Below are 21,427 nucleotides of genomic sequence, written 5' to 3'. Positions count from 1 at the left end.
CAAGCATGGGTTACTTTCAGTTTTTTTAGGAAAATAGAGGCTCTATTTAAGCTGTACATGGTTACATGTTTTCCCACAGGGAAAAAAAAAATTAGACATCGTATTTCTAGATAATTCTCAAACCTGTATTTATGGTCAGGTGGACTACCTCTTAGTGAAACCACCAATCTCAGGTTTGCTTTGTCCCATTCATATTATTAATCCTCATGTACCAGATATGAGTTAGTTTGCAACCATCTGGGGTATTGAAAAGAAATTTAGTGATGATAGTTGCACAACTGTAAACATAATAAAAAAACACTGAACTATATACTTCAAAATGGTGAATTTTATGATATGTGAATTATATCCCATTTAAAAAAATTGAGTAGAATGGTCTTAATATCTAAATTATAGTCAGGTATTAGAAAGAGAAATTTTAAAATAATTATATAAATATTGTGCTATGTACTTTCAATATTATGTCTGGTGGTAAGGAGATTTCTGTTTATAAACTGTTTTCAATGCATTGGATAATTGGATTATTTGCTGATTTTATTCTGATTTTAGGTTAAATCTGTGACTATTGCTGAAGGACTCATAGAAGACCATTTTGATGTCACTGTGAAGATGAGCACCTACCTGGTGGCTTTCATTATTTCAGATTTTAAGTCTGTTAGCAAGATGACCAAGAGTGGAATCAAGGTGAACCTGTGATTGTCACATAGGGTGGCCAGCTTGTTCTGATCTGACACTGTCCTGGTTTTAAAACTAGAAGCCCCACATTTTGGGCACATTCCTGAGTCTTGGCCCAACCAGGAAGGTTGGCATCCTATTGTTACAGATGCTCGTATTTATAATGAAGTTCTAACACAAAAACATGCAGAGAGGCTTGGCCTGGCCTAGATCATAGTCCTGGCTCCACCTTTAGCAGGCATTCTGACCTTGACTCTGCTCCCTTTGGAACTTAGTTTATATTTCTTTAAAATGTGTAAGTTGGACCAGATCCTGCAGTGTTTTCTGAGGTTGCCTCTGGCTGTCGCTTCCTGCAGTTTAGAAGTAAATGTCACTGACTACCTGAGCAGAGGATTTCTGGCCTTGAGTAGGAAGTAAAATAGAGCAGTCTGCTTGGAGTATTAAATGACTCTGGGGAGAGCATTTATGCCAGCTAATACTGGAATACTGGAGAAAAGATCTTGTTTCAAGGAGTACTTGCCCCTTTTCTGGGTACCATTGCATAAGGAGCAACCTATTCAACTATATGTTGTTGGGCTCTGAATGCAAATAGGTTTTTTTTTTTTTTTTTTTTTTGGAGAAGAGGAGCTTTAATTTGAAGATGCCTAATTTATTTATGCTGGTTTTCGCTGAGGCCTGAGTAGATAGGACTTCTGGGTTGGTGAAAGTGTGAAGATTTCAGCGAGAGTGGCTTGCCTGGAGATGGTATGGAAATTCTGTGCCTTTTCCCATACCTTGCCCTGCACATCTCTTTCTCAGTTACATCCTTTTATAATAAGTAAAATATTCCTCTGAGTTTTGTGAGCTGCCCTAGCAAATTAATCGAACCTAAGGGGGAGGTCTTTGCAACCTCTAGTCTGTAGCCTGTGGGTCAGAAGCACAGATGGTAACCTGGACTTGTGAATATCATCTGAAGTGGGGGCGGGGACAGTTTTGTAAGACTGAACCTTTATGTTGTGGAATCTGGTGTATCTCTGCGTAGTGTCAGAATCGAGTTGGAACTGTGGGATGCTCAGGTGGTGTTGGAGAACTGCTTGGAGGTGTGGGCATAACACCCCCCAACACACACACACACACACACACACACACACACACACACACACACACATTGGAATTAGGTCCAAGAATTCTTTTTACCTATTAGTATTTTTAGGCCTTTTATTTCTTTAAACACATTAAACGTTTTATATTCTAGTTAACTGTCCTATCTGAAGTCTATGTGTCTCATTCTGTGATTTGTTGTTTCTGCTGGTTATTGTTTTGTTCCTGTGTGTACATTGAACTTACACTACCTGAGTTGACAGTGGGTTCTTCCACAGAGAATTTGTTTGCTCCTGGCAGATGCCTGGGGGCCCTTACCAGCCCATGAACCGCTTTAAATCAAATTATTAGCTTCAGGTTTTTGAGCCACCTGGTTATTGTGAGTCCAGTTGCTAACCAGCATGAAGATTAACTTGCTGATTCACTCAGGACTTCCCACAACCTCCCCCATATGGTACCGAGACTTGAAAAAGGCATTTTTTCCCCCTTGCAGTCTCCTTGAGGAAGGGGATGGCTATTTTTAGTTTATCTTTACAGAAAGGGTATGGTCCTATAGGGTTCAACTTTATGCATGGTGCATATTCTGTTGGGGTTTCCCCCCTTGGACGGGCTCTGGACTTTGTCTTCTATCCCCTGAGACCTTCAATGCTGTGAAAACCAAAGCTGAAGTCCATCTGTGTTAGGTTAGTGTCCTCAGGACAAAAGCTGGCTGCAGGGCTCTTCTGTCTAGGAGGGTCCTACTGTTACTCATTTTTGGCATTTAAGTTTTCTTTACTTTTCCATTATTCCATAAGAACATTTTTAAAAAGACCTTTTTGTTTACTTTATCCAGCATGTTGTAGTTTTCAGAAGGGGACTTGGTCAGAAATAGGTGGCATTAATACAAGAATTCGAACTTCCAATTTTCTTCCTAAGTGGCAACCATATTCCACAAAATGAAACTGTTGATGTCCATCTTCCATACAATTCTGGAGATGTCATAGACTCTGGATCTGGAGTTCTCTCTTGTTCATCAAGAGAGCAGACACAGGATTAAAATGAGACAGAGGCTAATATCCGGGAGGAGACCAGAACCCTGAGTAAGGGTCCTTGCTTCGTTTTTATTAGGATCAGAAGGCTTACAAGTGTGATGGCTGTGCACAAAGAGACAGTGAAACTGTGAATATTAACTCATGTGTTGGTGAGAAAAGGTGATCTTGAAGATATGCAGTGTTAGGGGTTTGGGTCAATACAAAGCAAAGTCCTGGCACTGGGCAGATGGTTGTTTATGGCAGGCATGAGGCCCAAGTTATGTTAATATGTTGATTTACATAAATTTCACCATGGCTAACAGTATGAGTGAAGAAAGGCCTAGCTTCCAAAGATTAACAAGCCAGGGTCCTTTTAATTTCCCTTTATGTGCAGAAATTATAGGGCCAGACAAGCCTCTGTCCTTCCAAAAAATGTTCTGTCTACTAGATTGGTCAAAGGATATGGTCTTATTTGAATATTTTGTTTCAAGATGTCTTCTAGGACCCCTGTCAATAATGGTCCAATTGCCCCAGTGAAGATTATGCTCAGTCTCTCCATAACAGGTTGTCCAAGGAATATTATTCCAGGGGTGGTCTGAATACTTGAGACTAGAGCAAGCTAGAACATTAGGAGTGTGAGATATGTTTGTTTTTTGAGGTATATCAAAGCTTGTGGCTGAGAAAAAGGTAAAATTGGCCTTTTAGAGATTTTGGTCTGTACATGTAAAAGCCAGTTGATTCTTACTTTGAGACAAGCAGATAGATTGCTAAGTTTGGTAACACACATAGGAGGTGCTGGGATAAGCCACCATTGAGGTCTTGGCATATAAAGCCAATGCTCTTGTTCAGTTTGGAAGGGCAGGTTAAGATTGGCTCCTCCCATGAATTCAGTGTCATTATTGCTACCAGGAATATCCAGGTCTAGGAGTGTTAAGCTGTCAAATATAGGTCGGTTAAGGAGATGAGCCCAATATGAATATTGAGCTTGGCCTGGACAAATGAGGACAAGGAGAAGAATCAGGGTTACCTGTATCGAATTCCTGTCAATGATGGAGATCATGGCCATCAGATGCGAGTCAGGGGTATATGCAATACCATTGTGTTGTAAGAGGATGCCGGCCTGGTTAGACAGGAGATTAAGGCTTCCCCATGTTATGTTGCGTTTGTGGAGTGGCTTCAGGATGAGGAGTCAATGAAGAGGCTTCTTCCATCTTGAAAAAGGGGGGCTGGTGGCTGCTCATTAAGAGTCATTCTCTGGAAGTACTGGTTCATTGGAAGATATCCAGGGGTCTCCATGGTATGGCTTCACCAACCAACAGAGAGGGGATCCATAGAGGTCCAGAATCTGAAAGAACACAAACATATCCTCCTCAACCCCAGGTGAGAAGTTTAGTGGGCCCAGTCCATGTGGGCCCCCTTTCAGGGGTTTGGTATAGCACCATAGGATGAGAGGTTTATCTGATTTTGAAGAATGTCACTCAGCTGCTGTTAGTCTTTGAGGATTAAGATTTAAAAAGTTAAGAGTAATCATAGCATGATCAAGAAGGAGCTGAGGTTGTAATGTAGATAGCCATGGGTACCTCTCCCTTTTTTGTTTTTTTAACATGTTTTTGAGCATACTATGTGCTCCTTTTACAATTTCTTGGCCTTGTGGATTATAAGGAATGGGTAATTCCAACCAAGGCTTAAGTAAAACAACTTAAAAAGGGCATGCTGTCCTGTCATTTTACCCTTTTTGTTAAAATTTTATTTATTACCTTTAACAAAAATGTATGCTCATTTTTTATATCTTTCTTACATATCTCTTACTTTTTTATATATGGAGTTACTTTCCTTATTTCCATTAGCCTTAATTATATTTAGCAGAATTTTAACTCTTAGAAACCTTAGTCTCCATTGAAAGCAAAGTAGTAACCAATTGTAAACCATCTGTTACATCAGAAATTTTTTAGGTGGCAGACTTATGGATCCATTAAGCATAAAGCATGCTTTTTAATAGATTTAAATGTCCTCAGTATTTTTGTCATAGAAACCAGAAGCACAAACCTACGGTTAGTAAGCAGTGCTTTACCATTCCATTTGATTTGGAAGAGGCCTAAATGTTCAATAGATTTAATTTATCATTTAAGCAAAATGTTAAAGTTTCAGGTTACCAAAGACCCTGAAAGCTATTTTAACAATTACCCGTGAAAACTATGAGACAAAGTTAACCATTACTTTAAGTCATCCTTTGGCTGACAAATTGGAAAAGAGATAACATGAACTTATTTGACCTTCAGTGAACCTTAGTAGAATAAAGTTTTATTATTTAATTTTGATAATTTAAAAGACATGTCTATCTTAATTACATTTTATCTGTGTCCTCTTAAAAGTTTACCATTGTCAATTTTTTCCCGTGGAACCAGTGAGGAATTCTGAAGTGGGTGGCCCTAGTCTAAGGGGGTATTTTTTGCTCTTAGGAGGAAGAGTCGATGCTGCCTGAGGCATTGAAGAGCCAGATATGCAGGTTGCATCCCAGTTGGTGCAGGACCCTGAGGAGTGGGAAGGGAAGGCCTAAAGGGTGAGGTGCCCACAGTTGGCCTGAAGGCAGATAAAGGCATAGAGGGCAGAGAAAGAGTTCTCGTGGTCCTAAAGCCTGTTAGCTCAGATAGATGAGCAGGTACAGATTTTTGTTTTGTTTTGTTTTCCACTTGTGGCATTAGGCAGTCTATGTCAGGCCAGAGAAGACAGAGAAGTTCCCCAAGACAAAAGGAGTTTTGGCAGCTGCTTTGGAATATTCCTTAAAACCTCCATCCTGAGGTAGACTAACCAGAGACAGTTGGCTCTAATTATCGTAGTCATTGACCAAGGAAATGAATGAGGGAGAAACCCCCACGTGTAGTTAGAGTAGCCAGAGTATATTGGGAGTAACAGTGAGAGAGAGAGAGTCCCTTTTAAAAGAGACGGCCTGTGTAAAATAAGTCATACTATTTTGGTGCGTTGTTTTGCTGACAATGATTGGAAGCTGAGCTTGTTGCCTTAGTTGGGAACATTGTCCTGTACTGGACAGTTGTTCAAAAGACGCTGGAATAGCAGCGTCAAAGTTTTGCACAGCACGAGTTACACAAGCGTCATGAAACTCTTGGGCATAGACAGCATACTGGGCTAGAGTCAAAATGATTTTTATAAGAGAGCCCCAGTCCTAGGCACACATGGAATAGTGCCACAAATAGTTTCTAAAATGCAGATCGTAAAAGGGCTGTGGAGCCATACAGCTGAACTGATTTCTGCAATTCCTTTACTATTTGAAAGAGCAGGCCTTCACGGTCGTATTGCCCGTTTTGCCCGACAACGGGAAACACCTGGAATTCACCGGCCTTCTGGGCTTCTTAATGCACTTTTGCATTGGGGTGAGGACTTTATCAGAACCAGTCGGTGAGGTTTCTTGAGGCTCGATATCGTCCCACCCTTTGGAGAGAGGGTGTGTATCTTCTGGCTGTAAAGGCAGTGAAGGCACAGGCTGACTATAAAAAAAGCCTAGGGTTTTCCTCTTTTTTGGGTAATTCTATATCTTTATATGCATCGTCTGAACTCAATGGGAGAAAGGCAGTATGGACAATGGACCAAGTAAGGATTACCTCAGGGGAGGACATTAGCCACCTCGGAATGCTGAGATTTTAATGTTTTCCCTACTCGCTCCCTAATATCAAGATCATAAGTTCCTTGTGATCTGATATCTGAGGCAGTGTTGCTGGGTAATCATAATTCAAGGAGTGCTTTCTGAGTGAAGATAGTGCCAGCCACCTTTCCCAATGATTGTAAAATATGAATGTACTCTTTCTGCTCTGGGGATAGGGAGTCTCCCATGATAAATCTCTCCAAAGTTCCGCGGCAGCAAATTCTAAAATAGTTTCGCTTTTCTCTTAGTTCGTCAGGAAGAGATTGTAATCTGGTGTGTTTTTCTTGGAGCTCTTTAGTCGGTCCATGGCATCCCGCAGTCCTTGAGTTGCACCGCCTTCTGGCCATGTCAGGCCTGGGTCACCATCTGTTGTAGACTTAGGGTCTGGAGTTCTCTCTTCTCCAGCAAGAAATCGGGACGCAGGATTAAAATGTGAGAGAGGCTAACGTTTGGGAGGAGACAAGAGCCCCGAGTAAGGGTCCTTGCTGTGTTTTTATTAGAATCAGAAGGCTTAAAGGCGTGATGGATGTTCACAAAGAGACAGTGAAACCATGAACATTAACTCACAGGTGTGAGGAAAAGGGGGTTTTGCAGATATGCAGTGTTAGGGGTTTTGGTCAACACAAAGCAAAGTCCTGGTGCTGGGCAGCTGGTTGTTTATGGCAGGCATGAGGGACGTTGTCTGTTTATCTTAGCTTGCATAGGGGACAAGAGAGTGAGAGCATGCTACCTCAGGGACATCAAGGTACCTTTCTTTTGCTAACAAGCTCCCCTCTGGGCAACTTCGGCCTGCTGCGGTTGGGCAGCAGCCCTATATACCTGTTACCTAGGGCTGGGCAACAGCCCTATTTACCTGTTCACCTATTCTGGACCTTCCCTCCCATGAAAGCAGCTTTCTGATTCTGTACTAAATTGGGGTGCTTCGGCCCTGAATATCTAATCTTGGTTACCAAATCTTGGGTGCTTTCATCCTGTGGCTTCCTATTTCTTTATGCCTTGTTAACCCATGGGTACAAGCTCAGAGAATTCCTAAGTTTATTCCCCACGTGGAGAGAAGCCACTATGGCATTTGAGTAACTAACTGTGCTTTCTCTTCAGGTTTCCATATATGCTGTGCCAGACAAGATACATCAGGCAGATTACGCACTGGATGCTGCAGTGACTCTTCTAGAGTTTTATGAGGATTATTTCAGCATTCCATATCCCTTACCCAAACAAGGTAGAAATTTTGCAAGATTATTTCAAGTTGTGGCATTTAATGACCTCAGCTATGTATTATATCCCCGAAATTGGCATTCCCATGGTATCTCAGCAGCCCTTCAAGTCTAGACCTCTGGCAGGAGAAGGTTGCTCCTTCTCACCCCTAATCTATACAGTAAATTTCTAATAATAGCAGGAGCAGATCTTGATAAGATTTCTGAGGCACATGTCATGGTGATAATTTTACGTTCTGACCTTAAAGATAAACTCAGTTGTATTAGTGGGCAGACAGCAAAGGGCAGAAGCTGCATCTTTTTCATTATTTGCACATATTTGGTAGAAATAGAGAGGGTGCTCAATAAATTTTTCTTAATGAACACATTTACACAGTGTAAGGAAAATCTGCAGTTTCCTTCTTAAATGGGCTTTTAAAACTATTATTTGTTTGAGATTTTAGGTGTATGGGAGTCGAGGGCATCCAAAGTCAAGTGTATAATTGAGGAAATTATTATTAAGAGTATCCAATCCCTGAATTCCTTGTCAGAAAGTTGGAAGAGGAGTCAGAAGGCCCGAGGCCCCAATCTGACTTTGTCATGCAATAGCAGAGCAACCCTGAATCACTGAGCCTCTTTTTCTAGGTTGTGATAAGTTCTTTTCTTTTGATCCCTACACCCATCCATTCTGAAAGTTAGTGTGTTTGGGCAATGTCTAGTTTAGGGACTGTTAATACATTTTTGTGTCCTTTCCAAGATCTTGCTGCCATTCCTGACTTTGAGAGTGGCGCTATGGAAAACTGGGGACTGACCACATACAGAGAATCTGTTCTGTTGTTTGATTCTGAAAAGTCTTCTGCATCAAATAAGCTTGGCATTACTTTGACTGTGTCCCATGAACTCGCCCACCAGGTACACAAGATAAATGATACTTTTAAAAATTGTGGTGAAACTACATCTATTTTGCTTTTATGGGACTTGAAAGACTATTCATATTGATACATGAAGTGTATCGATTCATCTTTACTTTGTCTTTTTTTCGATAGGAAAAATGATTTCTTTTAAAGCATAAGGTCCCATGTTTTAAAATGAATGTCGAAAGGTTTTTCTTCTTACTTTGATAAAAAATTCTGTAAATGTTACTTATATGCTGACATTGCACATATGAAATGTTTCCTTCTGAATGCCTTATGTCTGTAACTGTGTAGATAATCCAGTCTCTGTAGAAATGTATGAATAATGTAGTACTTTCCTTTTAGTGGTTTGGGAATCTCGTGACTATGGAATGGTGGAATGATCTTTGGCTAAATGAGGGATTTGCGAAGTTTATGGAGTTTGTATCTGTCACTGTGACTCATCCAGAACTGAAAGTTGTAAGAAGTATTTACTTATTTTTAACAAGTTGATACTGCTGTTTTGTTCAGTGTTGCTGGTCTTTGATTATAGAATTCATGGAAATATTAATAACTCCCTGATAGCTTAGATAAGAATCTGGTTTCTAAAATGCTAGTGAACTTGAAAGGTAACACAAATACTTATTTCCTAACTGGATTGCTTATTTCCAAATATGTGATTGTTAGGAAATTATGTTAAATCTTATCCTCCCTTATTATAAAAAAGCTAGAAGTAATGACAGCCTGTCTGTTGCATATCATTTCCTCAACCATTAGGTTCCTCTCTGAAGGATTATGTACAGATTGCTTTTATTTCAATAGTATCCTGCTTGTCAAATCAAATATGATTCTACTTGTTTTAGGTAACTGAACACTTGTTTACTTATGAGCCTATACTCGGGAGTCCCAAACTTAATGCTTTGGAACCTTTACATGTTTATTTTAAAAATCAGGTGTTTAACTTGTGAAAATCGCATGTAGTAAAGCTAAAAAAGAAACTTACTTTAAAAACAAACAAAATCCCCCAACCAATCCTTTACCCCACTATAATTTTGACCTAGGCGTATATTAACTTCTCATTTTCACCTTCCTGTACACATAATTTATAGTTGTAATGTCTATATAACTATTGTACTACAATGGATCATAAATATTTTCCCATTTCCACATATGCCTTAATAATAAAAATGATGATGTGTGTATGTTATTCTGTTGAGTAATATGCCCTAAGAAATTAGATTATATTTGGAATTTGTCCTCCATTTTTTTTTTGACCACATAGTTTTAAATTTAAATTTCTATGGGGCGCCTGGGTGGCTTAGTTGGTTGAGCGTCCAACTTCAGCTCAGGTCATGATCTCACGGTCTGTGAGTTTGAGCCCCGTGTCAGGCTTTGTGCTGACAGCTCAGAGCCTGGAGCCTGCTTCGGATTCTGTGTCTCCCTCTCTCTCTGCCTCTCCCCTGCTCATGCTCTGTGTCTGTCTCTGTCAAAAATAAATAAACATTAAAAAAAATTTAAATTTCTTTGCCTTAAAATAAGATGATTGGAGATGTTGGAATCACTACACATTTTAGTTTGTTGTTTTGGCACTGTTTGACTATAGGAATGATAGTTCTATTTTTAAGTTAAGAGAAAATTGTCTTCTAAAGTGATAGGCATTTAAGATGAACAAAATCTAAAATGTTCACCTAAAATTGTTTCTAGGATGCTCTTTAGAAAACTGCAATTCTATCTAGCCCAGATAAAACATTTGTCCTTTCATATTTTTTATCTAAAAATAAATCAAGTCTTTGTCTCAATAGGAAGATTATTTCTTTGGCAAGTGTTTTGATGTGATGGAGGTAGACGCATTAAATTCTTCACACCCTGTGTCGACAGCTGTAGAGAATCCTGCTCAGATTCGGGAAATGTTTGATGAAGTTTCTTATGAAAAGGTAAAAATGGATTATAAGGGTACATTTTAGACATCAAACTTATAAAGACTTTGGTGGAGAGATGACAGAGGGTTGTGGGGTGGCTTTCCATAAGGAACAACCCAGATGGAATGCCTTTTATGCTGTCCCATGCTGGCAGGGGCTTAACTTTAAGTTAAACTGAAACTTGACTCTTTAAGGCTTAACTTGAAGTTTGGTTTGTAATCCTAAAGATTATATTATAGTCAGTTTGTCATTTACTCTGTCATAAAGTGAAAATCCATGGTCTACAATAACTTTGTCTTTTATTTATCATTCAACAAATAGGCCTTGATTGAGCATAACTGTTGTACCAGGCAAAAATCCGTGCCCCATGTAGCTTGCCTTTCACTGCTTTCAGAAATGGTTTATATTGTTGAACTGCAAAATACTGTCCTATACAGTGTGTTTAATACAGAATTGGAAATGGTTGCTAACATCTAGTGGGAAATTTTACATAAAAATCTTGATATCTGGCTTCTCTGGACAAGAAAAAAGAAAAAAAAAAAGGATTCTTATGACACTGGTTACATGGAACCTGGGTAATTTCCCTTGGCAATGCAACCTGGAGATAAAGTCATAGTTCCTTCTTCATGAGATCAAGGATGCTTTTCCAATTCTCTTTCCATTCCCAACTGTTTCCATTGTTTTTAACGGGCAGAGAAGGTCATTATCATTGTACTAGGCTGTTTTATTTGTAGTAAACAGAACGGTATTTCTTCGATGTTTCCATAAGTAGTTCAGGGGAGATAAAAACAACACACAAGTACATAACTTGGTGGAACAAATTAGAAAGCCCAAAAACAAACCCACACATACGGTTATTTTTTTTTTTTATCTGTGAAAAAAGAGCCGAGAATATACAATGGGAAAAGGAGAGTCTCTTCAATTAATGTCTGTCCCACGGTTGTGGGACTGAGCCCTGTGTCTAGCTCTATGCTGGATGTGGTGTCTGCTTAAGATTCTATTTCTCTGCCTCCTCTCCTGCTCCCGCACTCTCTGCCTCTAAAAGAAAAAAAAAACACACACACACATTATATATTTATAGTAGAACTACACGCGTAGGGCAGCTCCATTGCTCTTTGTGCAGAATTAAAAAATAGAACTACCGTGTGATTCAGCAATTCTGAGTGTTTAAAGAAAACAAAAACACGAATTCAAAGATAATACACACCTTCATACTCATTATAGCATTATTTACAATAATGAAGATAAGGAAGCAACCTAGGTGTCCATCAATGAATTAATGGATGAAAAATGTGATATGTATATACAACAGAATATTATTCACCCACAAGAAAGAATGACATTTTACCCTTTGGACAGTGTGGATGGACCTTGGGAGCATTATGCTAAGTGAAATAAGTCAAAGACAAATACCATATGATTTTGCTTATATGTGGTATTCTTAAAAAACAAAAAACTTCACCTTTCACAGAACAGATTGGTGGTTGTCAGTGGGTGAAGGGGGTTAAAAGGGTACATATTTTTAGTTAGGAAACCTTTAAGTCACTGGGATGTAATTTACAGCATGTACTATATAGTTAATAATACTGTATTGCATATTGGAAAGTTGCTAAGAGTACATCTTAAAAGTCCACATCAAAAGAAAAATTGTAACTCTATGTGGTAACAGATGTTAACTAGACTTATTGTAGTAGTCACTTCACAGTATATACAAATATTTAATCACTATACAGCTGAAACTGTTACATGTAAATTATACCTCCATAAAAACTTCAAATATTTGTGTTTTTTAAAAGTTTATTTAGTTATTTTGAGAGAATGAGCAAGTGTGAGTGGGGAAGGGGCAGAGAAAGAGGGAGAGAGAGAATCCCAAGCAGGCTCTGTACTGATAGCCCCAACATGGGGCTCGAACTCAACAACTGTAAGATCATGATCTGAGCAGAAACCAAGAGTCAGAAGCTTATTAACTGATCCACCCAGGCGCCCCATCAATAAAAACTTTAAAAAGTATCCATTCTTTTGGCAGAGATATGCACTCCATGTCGATATTCAGGGATCCTGACTTTGCCTGTTATCCCCACCGTCCCCTAGAGCCACAGAAAAAGGGACAGTCTATGTCTTGAGAAGATACAAGAAATTCTCTCAGAAAAGGAGATTTTGTACTTCTTTATTTATTTATTTATTTATTTATTTATTTATTTTTCCAACGTTTATTTATTTTTGGGACAGAGAGAGACAGAGCATGAACGGGGGAGGGGCAGAGAGACAGGGAGACACAGAATCGGAAACAGGCTCCAGGCTCTGAGCCATCAGCCCAGAGCCTGACGCGGGGCTTGAACTCACGGACCGCGAGATCGTGACCTGGCTGAAGTCGGACGCTTAACCGACTGTGCCACCCAGGTGCCCCGATTTTGTACTTCTTAAAGGGTGATTTCTTTCTAGGAAGAAAAGGAAGTAGGAAGGGCTTTCAGGGTCAATGGAATCATTATTGCTTAGAAAAAAGATTTAAGAGAAGATAGTATATACAGGAAGTGAATAGAGGGGTTTGAGGGGAGAAGAAGGATGTTTTTGGGAATTAGAAAGTTACAATGAAAAAAAAAGGTGGAAGAAGACCAAAGCAGGAGGCATCACAATCCTAGACTTTAGCCTCTACTACAAAGCTGTCATCATCAAGACAGCATGGTATTGGCACAAAAACAGACACATAGACCAATGGAATAGAATAGAAACCCCAGAACTAGACCCACAAACGTATGGCCAACTCATCTTTGACAAAGCAGGAAAGAACATCCAATGGAAAAAAGACAGTCTCTTTAACAAATGGTGCTGGGAGAACTGGACAGCAACATGCAGAAGGTTGAAACTAGACCACTTTCTCACACCATTCACAAAAATAAACTCAAAATGGATAAAGGACCTGAATGTGAGACAGGAAACCATCAAAACCCTAGAGGAGAAAGCAGGAAAAGACCTCTCTGACCTCAGCCGTAGCAATCTCTTACTCGACACATCCCCAAACGCAAGGAAATTAAAAGCAAAAATGAATTACTAGGACCTTATGAAGATAAAAAGCTTCTGCACAGCAAAGGAAACAACCAACAAAACTAAAAGGCAACCAACGGAATGGAAAAAGATATTTGCAAATGACATATTGGACAAAGGGCTAGTATCCAAAATCTATAAAGAGCTCACCAAACTCCACACCCGAAAAACAAATAACGCAGTGAAGAAATGGGCAGAAAACATGAATAGACACTTCTCTAAAGAAGACATCCGGATGGCCAACAGGCACATGAAAAGATGCTCAATGTCCCTCCTCATCAGGGAAATACAAATCAAAACCACATTATCACCTCACGCCAGTCAGAGTGGCCAAAATGAACAAATCAGGAGACTATAGATGCTGGAGAGGATGTGGAGAAACGGGAACCCTCTTGCACTGTTGGTGGGAATGCAAATTGGTGCAGCCACTCTGGAAAGCAGTGTGGAGGTTCCTCAGAAAATTAAAAATAGACCTACCCTATGACCCAGCAATAGCACTGCTAGGAATTTACCCAAGGGACACAGGAGTACTGATGCATAGGGGCACTTGTACCCCAATGTTTATAGCAGCACTCTCAACAATAGCCAAATTGTGGAAAGAGCCTAAACGTCCATCAACTGATGAATGGATAAAGAAATTGTGGTTTATATACACAATGGAGTACTACATGGCAATGAGAAAGAATGAAATACGGCCCTTTGTAGCAACGTGGATGGAACTGGAGAGTGTGATGCTAAGTGAAATAAGCCATACAGAGAAAGACAGATACCATATGTTTTCACTCTTATGTGGATCCTGAGAAACTTAACAGAAACACATGGGGGAGGGGAAGGAAAAAAAAAAAAAGAGGTTAGAGTGGGAGAGAGCCAAAGCATAAGAGACTCTTAAAAACTGAGAACAAACTGAGGGTTGATGGGGGATGGGAGGGCGGGGAGGGTGGGTGATGGGTATTGAGGAGGGCACCTTTTGGGATGAGCACTGGGTGTTGTATGGAAACCAATTTGACAATAAATTTCATATATTGAAAAAAAAAAAAGAAAAAAAAGGTGGAGGGGAAGAAACAACCTAAACAGAAAAGTTTTTTTTTACCCTTGAACGAATTCCCTCATTTATGTCCCTTATCCATTAGAGGCATTTGAGTTTGTGATCTACAATCCACATGAATGGGGGTGGAGGGGAAAAGAGCTCTTAACCCAGGAACACAGGGTATGTAGGAATTCTCTTTTCTCATTGTTACTCTTGCCTTCTATGCTCCAGCTGTCTGTACCTCCCTTCCTTAACCGGTACCTTTGCTTCTACCTCTTGGACCTTCTGCCCCCACTGCTGCACTAGAGTGGCAGTGGGGAAAGCAGGTGGTGGTCCAGGGTTCAGTGTTGATGCTGCACCGTTTGCTGACCTGTGAGTAATGGGAATGGGCCATGATGTTAGTTTGTCCTGTGGGAGACTTGGCTGCTTAGTGGACTGAGAAAGAACAAAAACAGTCCTGTTCAATCCCCTCCCTAGACAGGTTTAGGTTTAACCTACTTTCTTTAAAAAAAATTTTTTTAAAGTGTGATGGTGGGTTAGATGATTAAACTATAACGATACTTGACATTGTCTTTTCAGGGAGCTTGTATTCTGAATATGCTAAGGGATTATCTCAGTGCTGATGCATTTAAAAGTGGTATTGTACAGTATCTCCAGAAGTATAGCTACAAAAACACAAAAAATGAGGACCTGTGGAATAGTATGGCAAGTGTGAGTATGGTTTTATTTATCTCTATTTTCGGAATCCACAGGCTTATTATCATGTTTTGTTTTGTTTTTCCTATACCATATTAATCCATCTGAGCAGAATCATGAGTGTTTTCTACAGAACTGAGAATAATATGTTTTTTTTTGGTTTTTAGATTTGTCCTGCCGATGACACACAAAGAATGGATGGCTTTTGCTCCAGGGGTGCACATTCATCCTCATCCTCAGTAAGTTGTTAGATCTCTACATGCTACCCCTAAGCACATATTTTGAGTCCGCATTCTTTGAAGGAAACCTCTGTGCCAAACTCTTTGAGGCCCTTCATTCTGTCATTCTTCTCTACAAAAGATTGTGTTTAAACTATACCAGACCGACAGTCTTTTATAATTTCTTTTGAGAACTATCTACACAAGGGAGTTGAATAGCATTCTTGGGTAACAGATATCACTGGTACTGATTTGTTGAGCTTCATTCTCTGTAAAGCAGTGAATGTATGGCATGTTTCTATGGTAGATGGGGTCTGTATCAGTCAGGCTATATGGATCATTTCCATAGGTCTTCATTTGTGAAACAACAAATAAGGGCAGTGAACATTCTGGAGAGCTTACTATGTGTCAGGCAAGTGCTAATAAGCACTTAGGTACATTACCTCCTTTACTTTGCAGAATAAGACCATGAGTGGGGTACTTTTACTTCTATTTTAACAGATTGGGAATATGGAATCCAAAAGCCTATGCTTAGTAAATTACAGAGTGGGGATCTGAATTTAGATTTAATTCATGTGTTTAACTGTTAAGCTGTGAAGAATTCATAATATTTGAGTCACAAAACAATGTGAGTCTGTTTATCTGGACTTGTGGTATATTTTCCTAGGTGATGGAGGTTAAATCCACAGATTCAACTAAATTTTATTCACCATATTTTAATTTTTTTGGCTTTTGGTTTTTAGAGATCGTTTTATTCAGTAATTTCTAGATTGTTATGTAGCATGTTTTGTCTTTTTTTACTAGCTCTTAAATATCTTTAGAAGCTTTTTTTTATTTTTGAGTGTTATCTTTCTTTTCTTTTAATATAATTTATTGTCAAATTGGCTTACATACAACACCCAGTGCTCATCCCAACAAGTGCCCTCCTCATTGCCCATCACCCACTTTCCCCTCTCCCCAACCCCCCCATCCACCCTCAGTTTTTTCTCTGTATTTAAGAGTCTGTTGTGGTTTGCCTCCCTGCCTCTCTGTTTGTAACTATTTTTTCCCCTTCCCTTCCCCTATGGTCTTCTGTTAAGTTTCTCAAGTTCCACATATGAGTGAAAGCAGATGATATCTGTCCTTCTTTGGCTGACTTATTTCACTCAGCATAATACCTTCCAGTTCCATCCATGTTGCTGTAAATGGCATGATTTCATTTTTTCTCATTGCTAAGTACTATTCCATTGTATATATAAACCACATCTTCTTTATTCACTCATCAATTGATGGGCATTTAGGCTCTTTCCAGAAGCTTTTTTAGTATCAAAAATGTATTCTCCTTTGAATTTATGACTGTTGAGTGTGGACTATCTTGATGTTACCACTTAGGAAGTACAGGCTGTTGACTGATGATTTCCGCCTCCTCCCGCCCCGCGTTGCTTCTCTGGGAGCCAGTAATGATATATAGGTGTTGAATGCCTGGCCATTTTGTCTCCCTTCTCTGCCTTCATTCCCATGCCTGCTTTGTGCGGTGTGCCAAGCCCAAGGTATGCCTGGTAGAACCAGATACATGCTCTCAAGACATGACCTACACATGTAGATAGAGGAAGAGAATGAAAAGAAGTAATCAGTGCTCTAGTGGGAATGCTATGGCAGAAGACAGTGTGGGGAAGGGAGGAAGGAGGACAGGGTCTGATGAGCCAAGGAAGGGATGAGGAAAAAGCCTCACAGAGGTTGTCAACAGGAAGTAACCCTGTGAGCGCAAGCTTGGGTTCTCTATTAGAGTTGGGCGAGTGGTCACATGTCGGTTTTTTTCTGTGTATAAATCAGCACTGGCGTCAGGAAGGCCTTGATGTGAAAACCATGATGAACACGTGGACGCTGCAAAAAGGCTTTCCCCTGATAACCATCACGGTGAGAGGGAGGAATGTACACATGAAGCAAGAGCACTACAGGAAAGGACCTGATGACGCCTCAGAAACTGGGTAACATTCATAGAGAAAAGCTCATTTTGTTGCCTAGGTACCACCTGCCTTGTACGATGAAATCTTATTTTTCAGAGTGCTCTTAATAGATGCTGAAATATTTCAGTGAAAGCTATGTATCCTATAAAGGTGATTACACAACACTGTCTTCCCAAAAGGATAACAGTGGCTTTAAACCTTGGTTCATCTCCCTAAAGCTGATTATATGTAATTATTTTGACATTCTCACATTGTGTAGTTTGATAGGATGGTAATTTCCAGTTACTGACTTGAAGCGACCACTGCTAAATTACAATAGTGCCTGGCATTTGGGTTTTCACTGAGGGCATAAACATTTAGGTGACTTCTGGGGATTATGAGAGACTCAGATCTCTTTTGGAAGTCCAAGTTAGATCCTGGGACCTGTTCAGCTTTAACACTTTAGAGAGACATCAGTGGAAAGGAGATGTGGCAACTTGATTGACTCTTGATAGGCCGTATGTAAAAAAATTTATTTTGAAATAATTTCACACTTACAGAGAAGTTGCAAGAAGAACACAAAGATTCTTTTTTTTTTTTTTTAATTTTTTTTTTTCAACGTTTATTTATTTTTGGGACAGAGAGAGACAGAGCATGAACGGGGGAGGGGCAGAGAGAGAGGGAGACACAGAATCGGAAACACGCTCCAGGCTCTGAGCCATCAGCCCAGAGCCCGACGTGGGGCTGGAACTCACGGACCGCAAGATCGTGACCTGGCTGAAGTCGGACGCTTAACCGACTGCGCCATCCAGGTGCCCCAGAACACAAAGATTCTTTACCCAGGTTAACATATATGTTAACTCTTAACCACATTTGCTTTATCATTCTCGTTCTCCTCCTCCCTCCCCTTTTCTCTTCTGTGTCTTTACAGTTATAACCCAAAGTAGGTATATACAACCTAAGATAAAACCTTTCCATGTGTAATCCAAAATACCCAACAGTTAAAAAAAATATACTCTCTATATCTATATCTTTTATATGGTCTCTAAATAACATGTATTATTAAAGTATAATTAATATCCTAGTAGTTTAGGTATAAATCCTACTGATTCAATGTATTTTATGCATTACAAAATGATAACAATGATAAGTCCTGTTACCATCTGTCACTAAATAAAGGTATTACATTATTGACAATATGCTTTATGCTGTAAATTACATCCCATGACTTACTTATTTTATAACTAGAAGTTTGTATCTTTTAATCTTCTTTACCTATTTCATCCCGTCTCCACCCCCTGCTTCCTTATTTATGAGTCTTTCTGTTTTGTGTGTTTTGTTTTTCAGATTACACATATAGGTGAAATCTAGTTGTATCTGTCTTTATCTGTATGACTTACTTCACTTGACATAATATGTTCTAGGTCTATGTCTGTTAATTGCATATGGGAAGAGTTCATTCTTTTTTATGGTTAATACTCCACTGTGTGTGTGTATGTATATAGGTGTATGTGTATACTATTGTATATGTATAGACATACACACACCACATCTTCTTCATCCATTTATCAATAGACACTTAGGTTGCTTCTGTATCTTGCTATGATTAAACAATACTGCAGTGAACAATACAGGCGCATGTATCTCTTCAGATGTATGTTTTCATTTTCTTTGAATAAATACCCAGAAGTGGAATTGCTGGATCCATATTGGAGTTCTATTTTTAATTTTGTGAGCAATCTACATACTATTTATGATAGTGACTGCACCAATTTACGTTCTCACCAATAGGAAAATGGAGCCTTCCATTTTCTCAACATTCTTGCCTACTCTTATTTTTTTCTTTTCTCTTTTCTTTTTTCTTTTCTTTTCTTTTCTTTTCTTTTCATCGTGGTAAGTGTACTCTTGATTCCCCATCACCTATTTCACCCATCCCCCCACCCATCTTCCATCTGGTAAACATCAGTTTGTTCTCTATAGCTAAGAGGCTACTTTGTGGTTTGTTTCTATCTTATTTCTTTTCCTCATTTTTTGTTGTTTCTTAAATTCCACATATGAGTGAAATCATATGGTATTTGTGTTTCTCTGACTGACTTACTTCACTTAGCATTATACTCCCTAGCTCCATCCACATCTTTGGAAATGGCCGATTTCATTCCTTTTTATGGCTGAGTAATGTTCATACACACACACACACGCACACACACACCACATCTGTATCCATTCATCTCTTGATGGATACTTGGGCTGTTTCCCTAATTTGGCTATTGTAAATAATGCTGCTATAAACATTACGATTCATGTGTCCCTTCAAATTAGTGTCTTCATATTCCTTCGATAGATACCCACTACTGTGATTACTGGATCATAGGGTAGTTCTATTTTTAAGTTTTTGAGGAATCTCCATACTGCGATCCACAGTGGCTGCACAAGTTTGCATTTTCACCAATAGTGCACAAAGGTTCCTTTTTCTCCACATCTTTGCCAACACTTGTTTCTTGGGTTTTTAATGCTAGCCCTTCCGACAGGTGTAAGGTGAAATCTCATTGTAGTTTTGAATTGCAATTCCCTGATAGGTGATGTTGAGCATCTTTTCATGTGTCTGTTAGCTATCTGTATGTCTTGTTTGGAGAAATGTACGTTCATGTCTTCTCATTTTTTAATTGGATCATTTTTTGGGTGTTGAGTTATAAGTTCTTTATATATTTTGGATACTAACCCTTTATTGGATATGTCATCGGCAAATATTTCCCATTCTGTAGGTTGCGTTTTAGTTTTGTTGGTTGTTTCCTTCACCGTGAAGAACCTTTTTATTTTTATGTAGTCCCAATCATTTATTTTTGGTTTTATTTCCCTTGCCTCAGGAGACATCTAGAAAAATGTTGTTGTGGCCAACTGCCTGTGCTCTCTTCTAGGATTTTTATCGTTTCAGGTCTCACATTTACGTCTTTAATCCATTTTGAGTTTATTATTGTGTATGGTGAAAGAAAGTGGCCCAGGTCATTCTTTTGCATGTAGCTGTCCAGTTTTCCCAACACTGTTTTATACCAGTACCATACTGCTTTAATTACTCCCATTTTGTAATATAACCTGAAATCTGGCATTGTGACACCTCCAGTTCTGTTTTTCTTTTTCAAGATTTTTTTTCAAGAGGTCTTTTGTTTCATACAAATTTTAGGATTGTTTGTTCTAACTCTATGAAAATGCAATTGGTATTTTAATTGGAATTGCATTAAATCCGTAGATTGCTTTGGGTGCTGTAGACATTTTAACAGTATTCTTCCATTCCATGAGCATGGAATGTCTTTCCATTTCTTTCCATTGTCTTGAATTTCTTTCATCAGTGTTTTATATTTTCAGAGTCCAGCTCTTTCACCTGTTTAAGTTTATTCCTAGATATTTTATTGTTTCTGGTGCAATTGTAAATAGATTGTTTTCTTAATTTCACTTTCTCCTGTTTCATTATTAGTGTATAGAGGTGTAACAGATCTCTGTCCATTGATTTATATCCTGTGACTTCACTGGATTCATTTATCACTTCTAGTAAGTAGTTTTTTTTTTTTAGTCGAGTCTTCAGGGTTTTCTATGTATGGTATCATGTCATCTGAAAATAATGAGAGTTTTATTTCCTCCTTATCAATTTGGATGCCTTTTATTTCTTTATGTTTAATTGCTGTGGCTAGGACTTCCAGTACTATGTTGAATAAAACTGGTGAGAGTGGACATCCTTATCTTTTTCCTGACCTTAGAGAAAAAGCTCTCAGTTTTTTACCATTGAGTATGATGTTGGTTGTGGGTTTTGCACATAAGGCCTTTACTATATTGAGGCATGTTCCCTCTAGACCTACTTTGCAGATGTTTTTTATCACGGATTGATGTACTTTGCTCAGTGTTTTTTTCCGTATCTATTGAAATGATCATAGGGTTTTTTATCTTTTCTCTTATTAATGTGACATATGTTAATTTTTGTGTGTGTGAATATTGAACCACCTTTGCATCCTGGGAATAAATCTGGCTTGATGGTGGTATATGATTTTTTTTAATGTATTGTTGGATTAGGTTTGCTAATATTTTATTGAGGATATTTGCAT

The 21,427-nt window shown here is 38.9% G+C and overlaps 1 protein-coding gene across 1 annotated transcript in view; it reads left to right on the top strand.

Moving 5' to 3' along the window:
* The window catches only part of ERAP1 (endoplasmic reticulum aminopeptidase 1), a 47,091-nt gene that overhangs the window by 10,899 nt on the left and 14,765 nt on the right, over positions 1–21,427 (top strand). Inside the window, exons 4-11 of the mRNA XM_047089367.1 lie at positions 550–684; positions 7,522–7,642; positions 8,374–8,528; positions 8,876–8,989; positions 10,312–10,443; positions 15,077–15,208; positions 15,361–15,432; positions 17,224–17,378. Of these exons, the coding sequence (XP_046945323.1) occupies positions 550–684; positions 7,522–7,642; positions 8,374–8,528; positions 8,876–8,989; positions 10,312–10,443; positions 15,077–15,208; positions 15,361–15,432; positions 17,224–17,378 (1,016 nt within the window). The remainder of the gene's footprint in view (positions 1–549; positions 685–7,521; positions 7,643–8,373; positions 8,529–8,875; positions 8,990–10,311; positions 10,444–15,076; positions 15,209–15,360; positions 15,433–17,223; positions 17,379–21,427) is intronic.

Source organism: Lynx rufus, unplaced genomic scaffold, assembly GCF_022079265.1.
Source record: "Lynx rufus isolate CCGP_SWC_20201006 ecotype Redwood Valley unplaced genomic scaffold, mLynRuf1.p SCAF_1, whole genome shotgun sequence".
NCBI classification, from domain to species: domain Eukaryota; kingdom Metazoa; phylum Chordata; class Mammalia; order Carnivora; family Felidae; genus Lynx; species Lynx rufus.
Note: the sequence above shows the minus strand (reverse complement) of the source record. Positions and strands in the feature narration are given on the sequence as shown.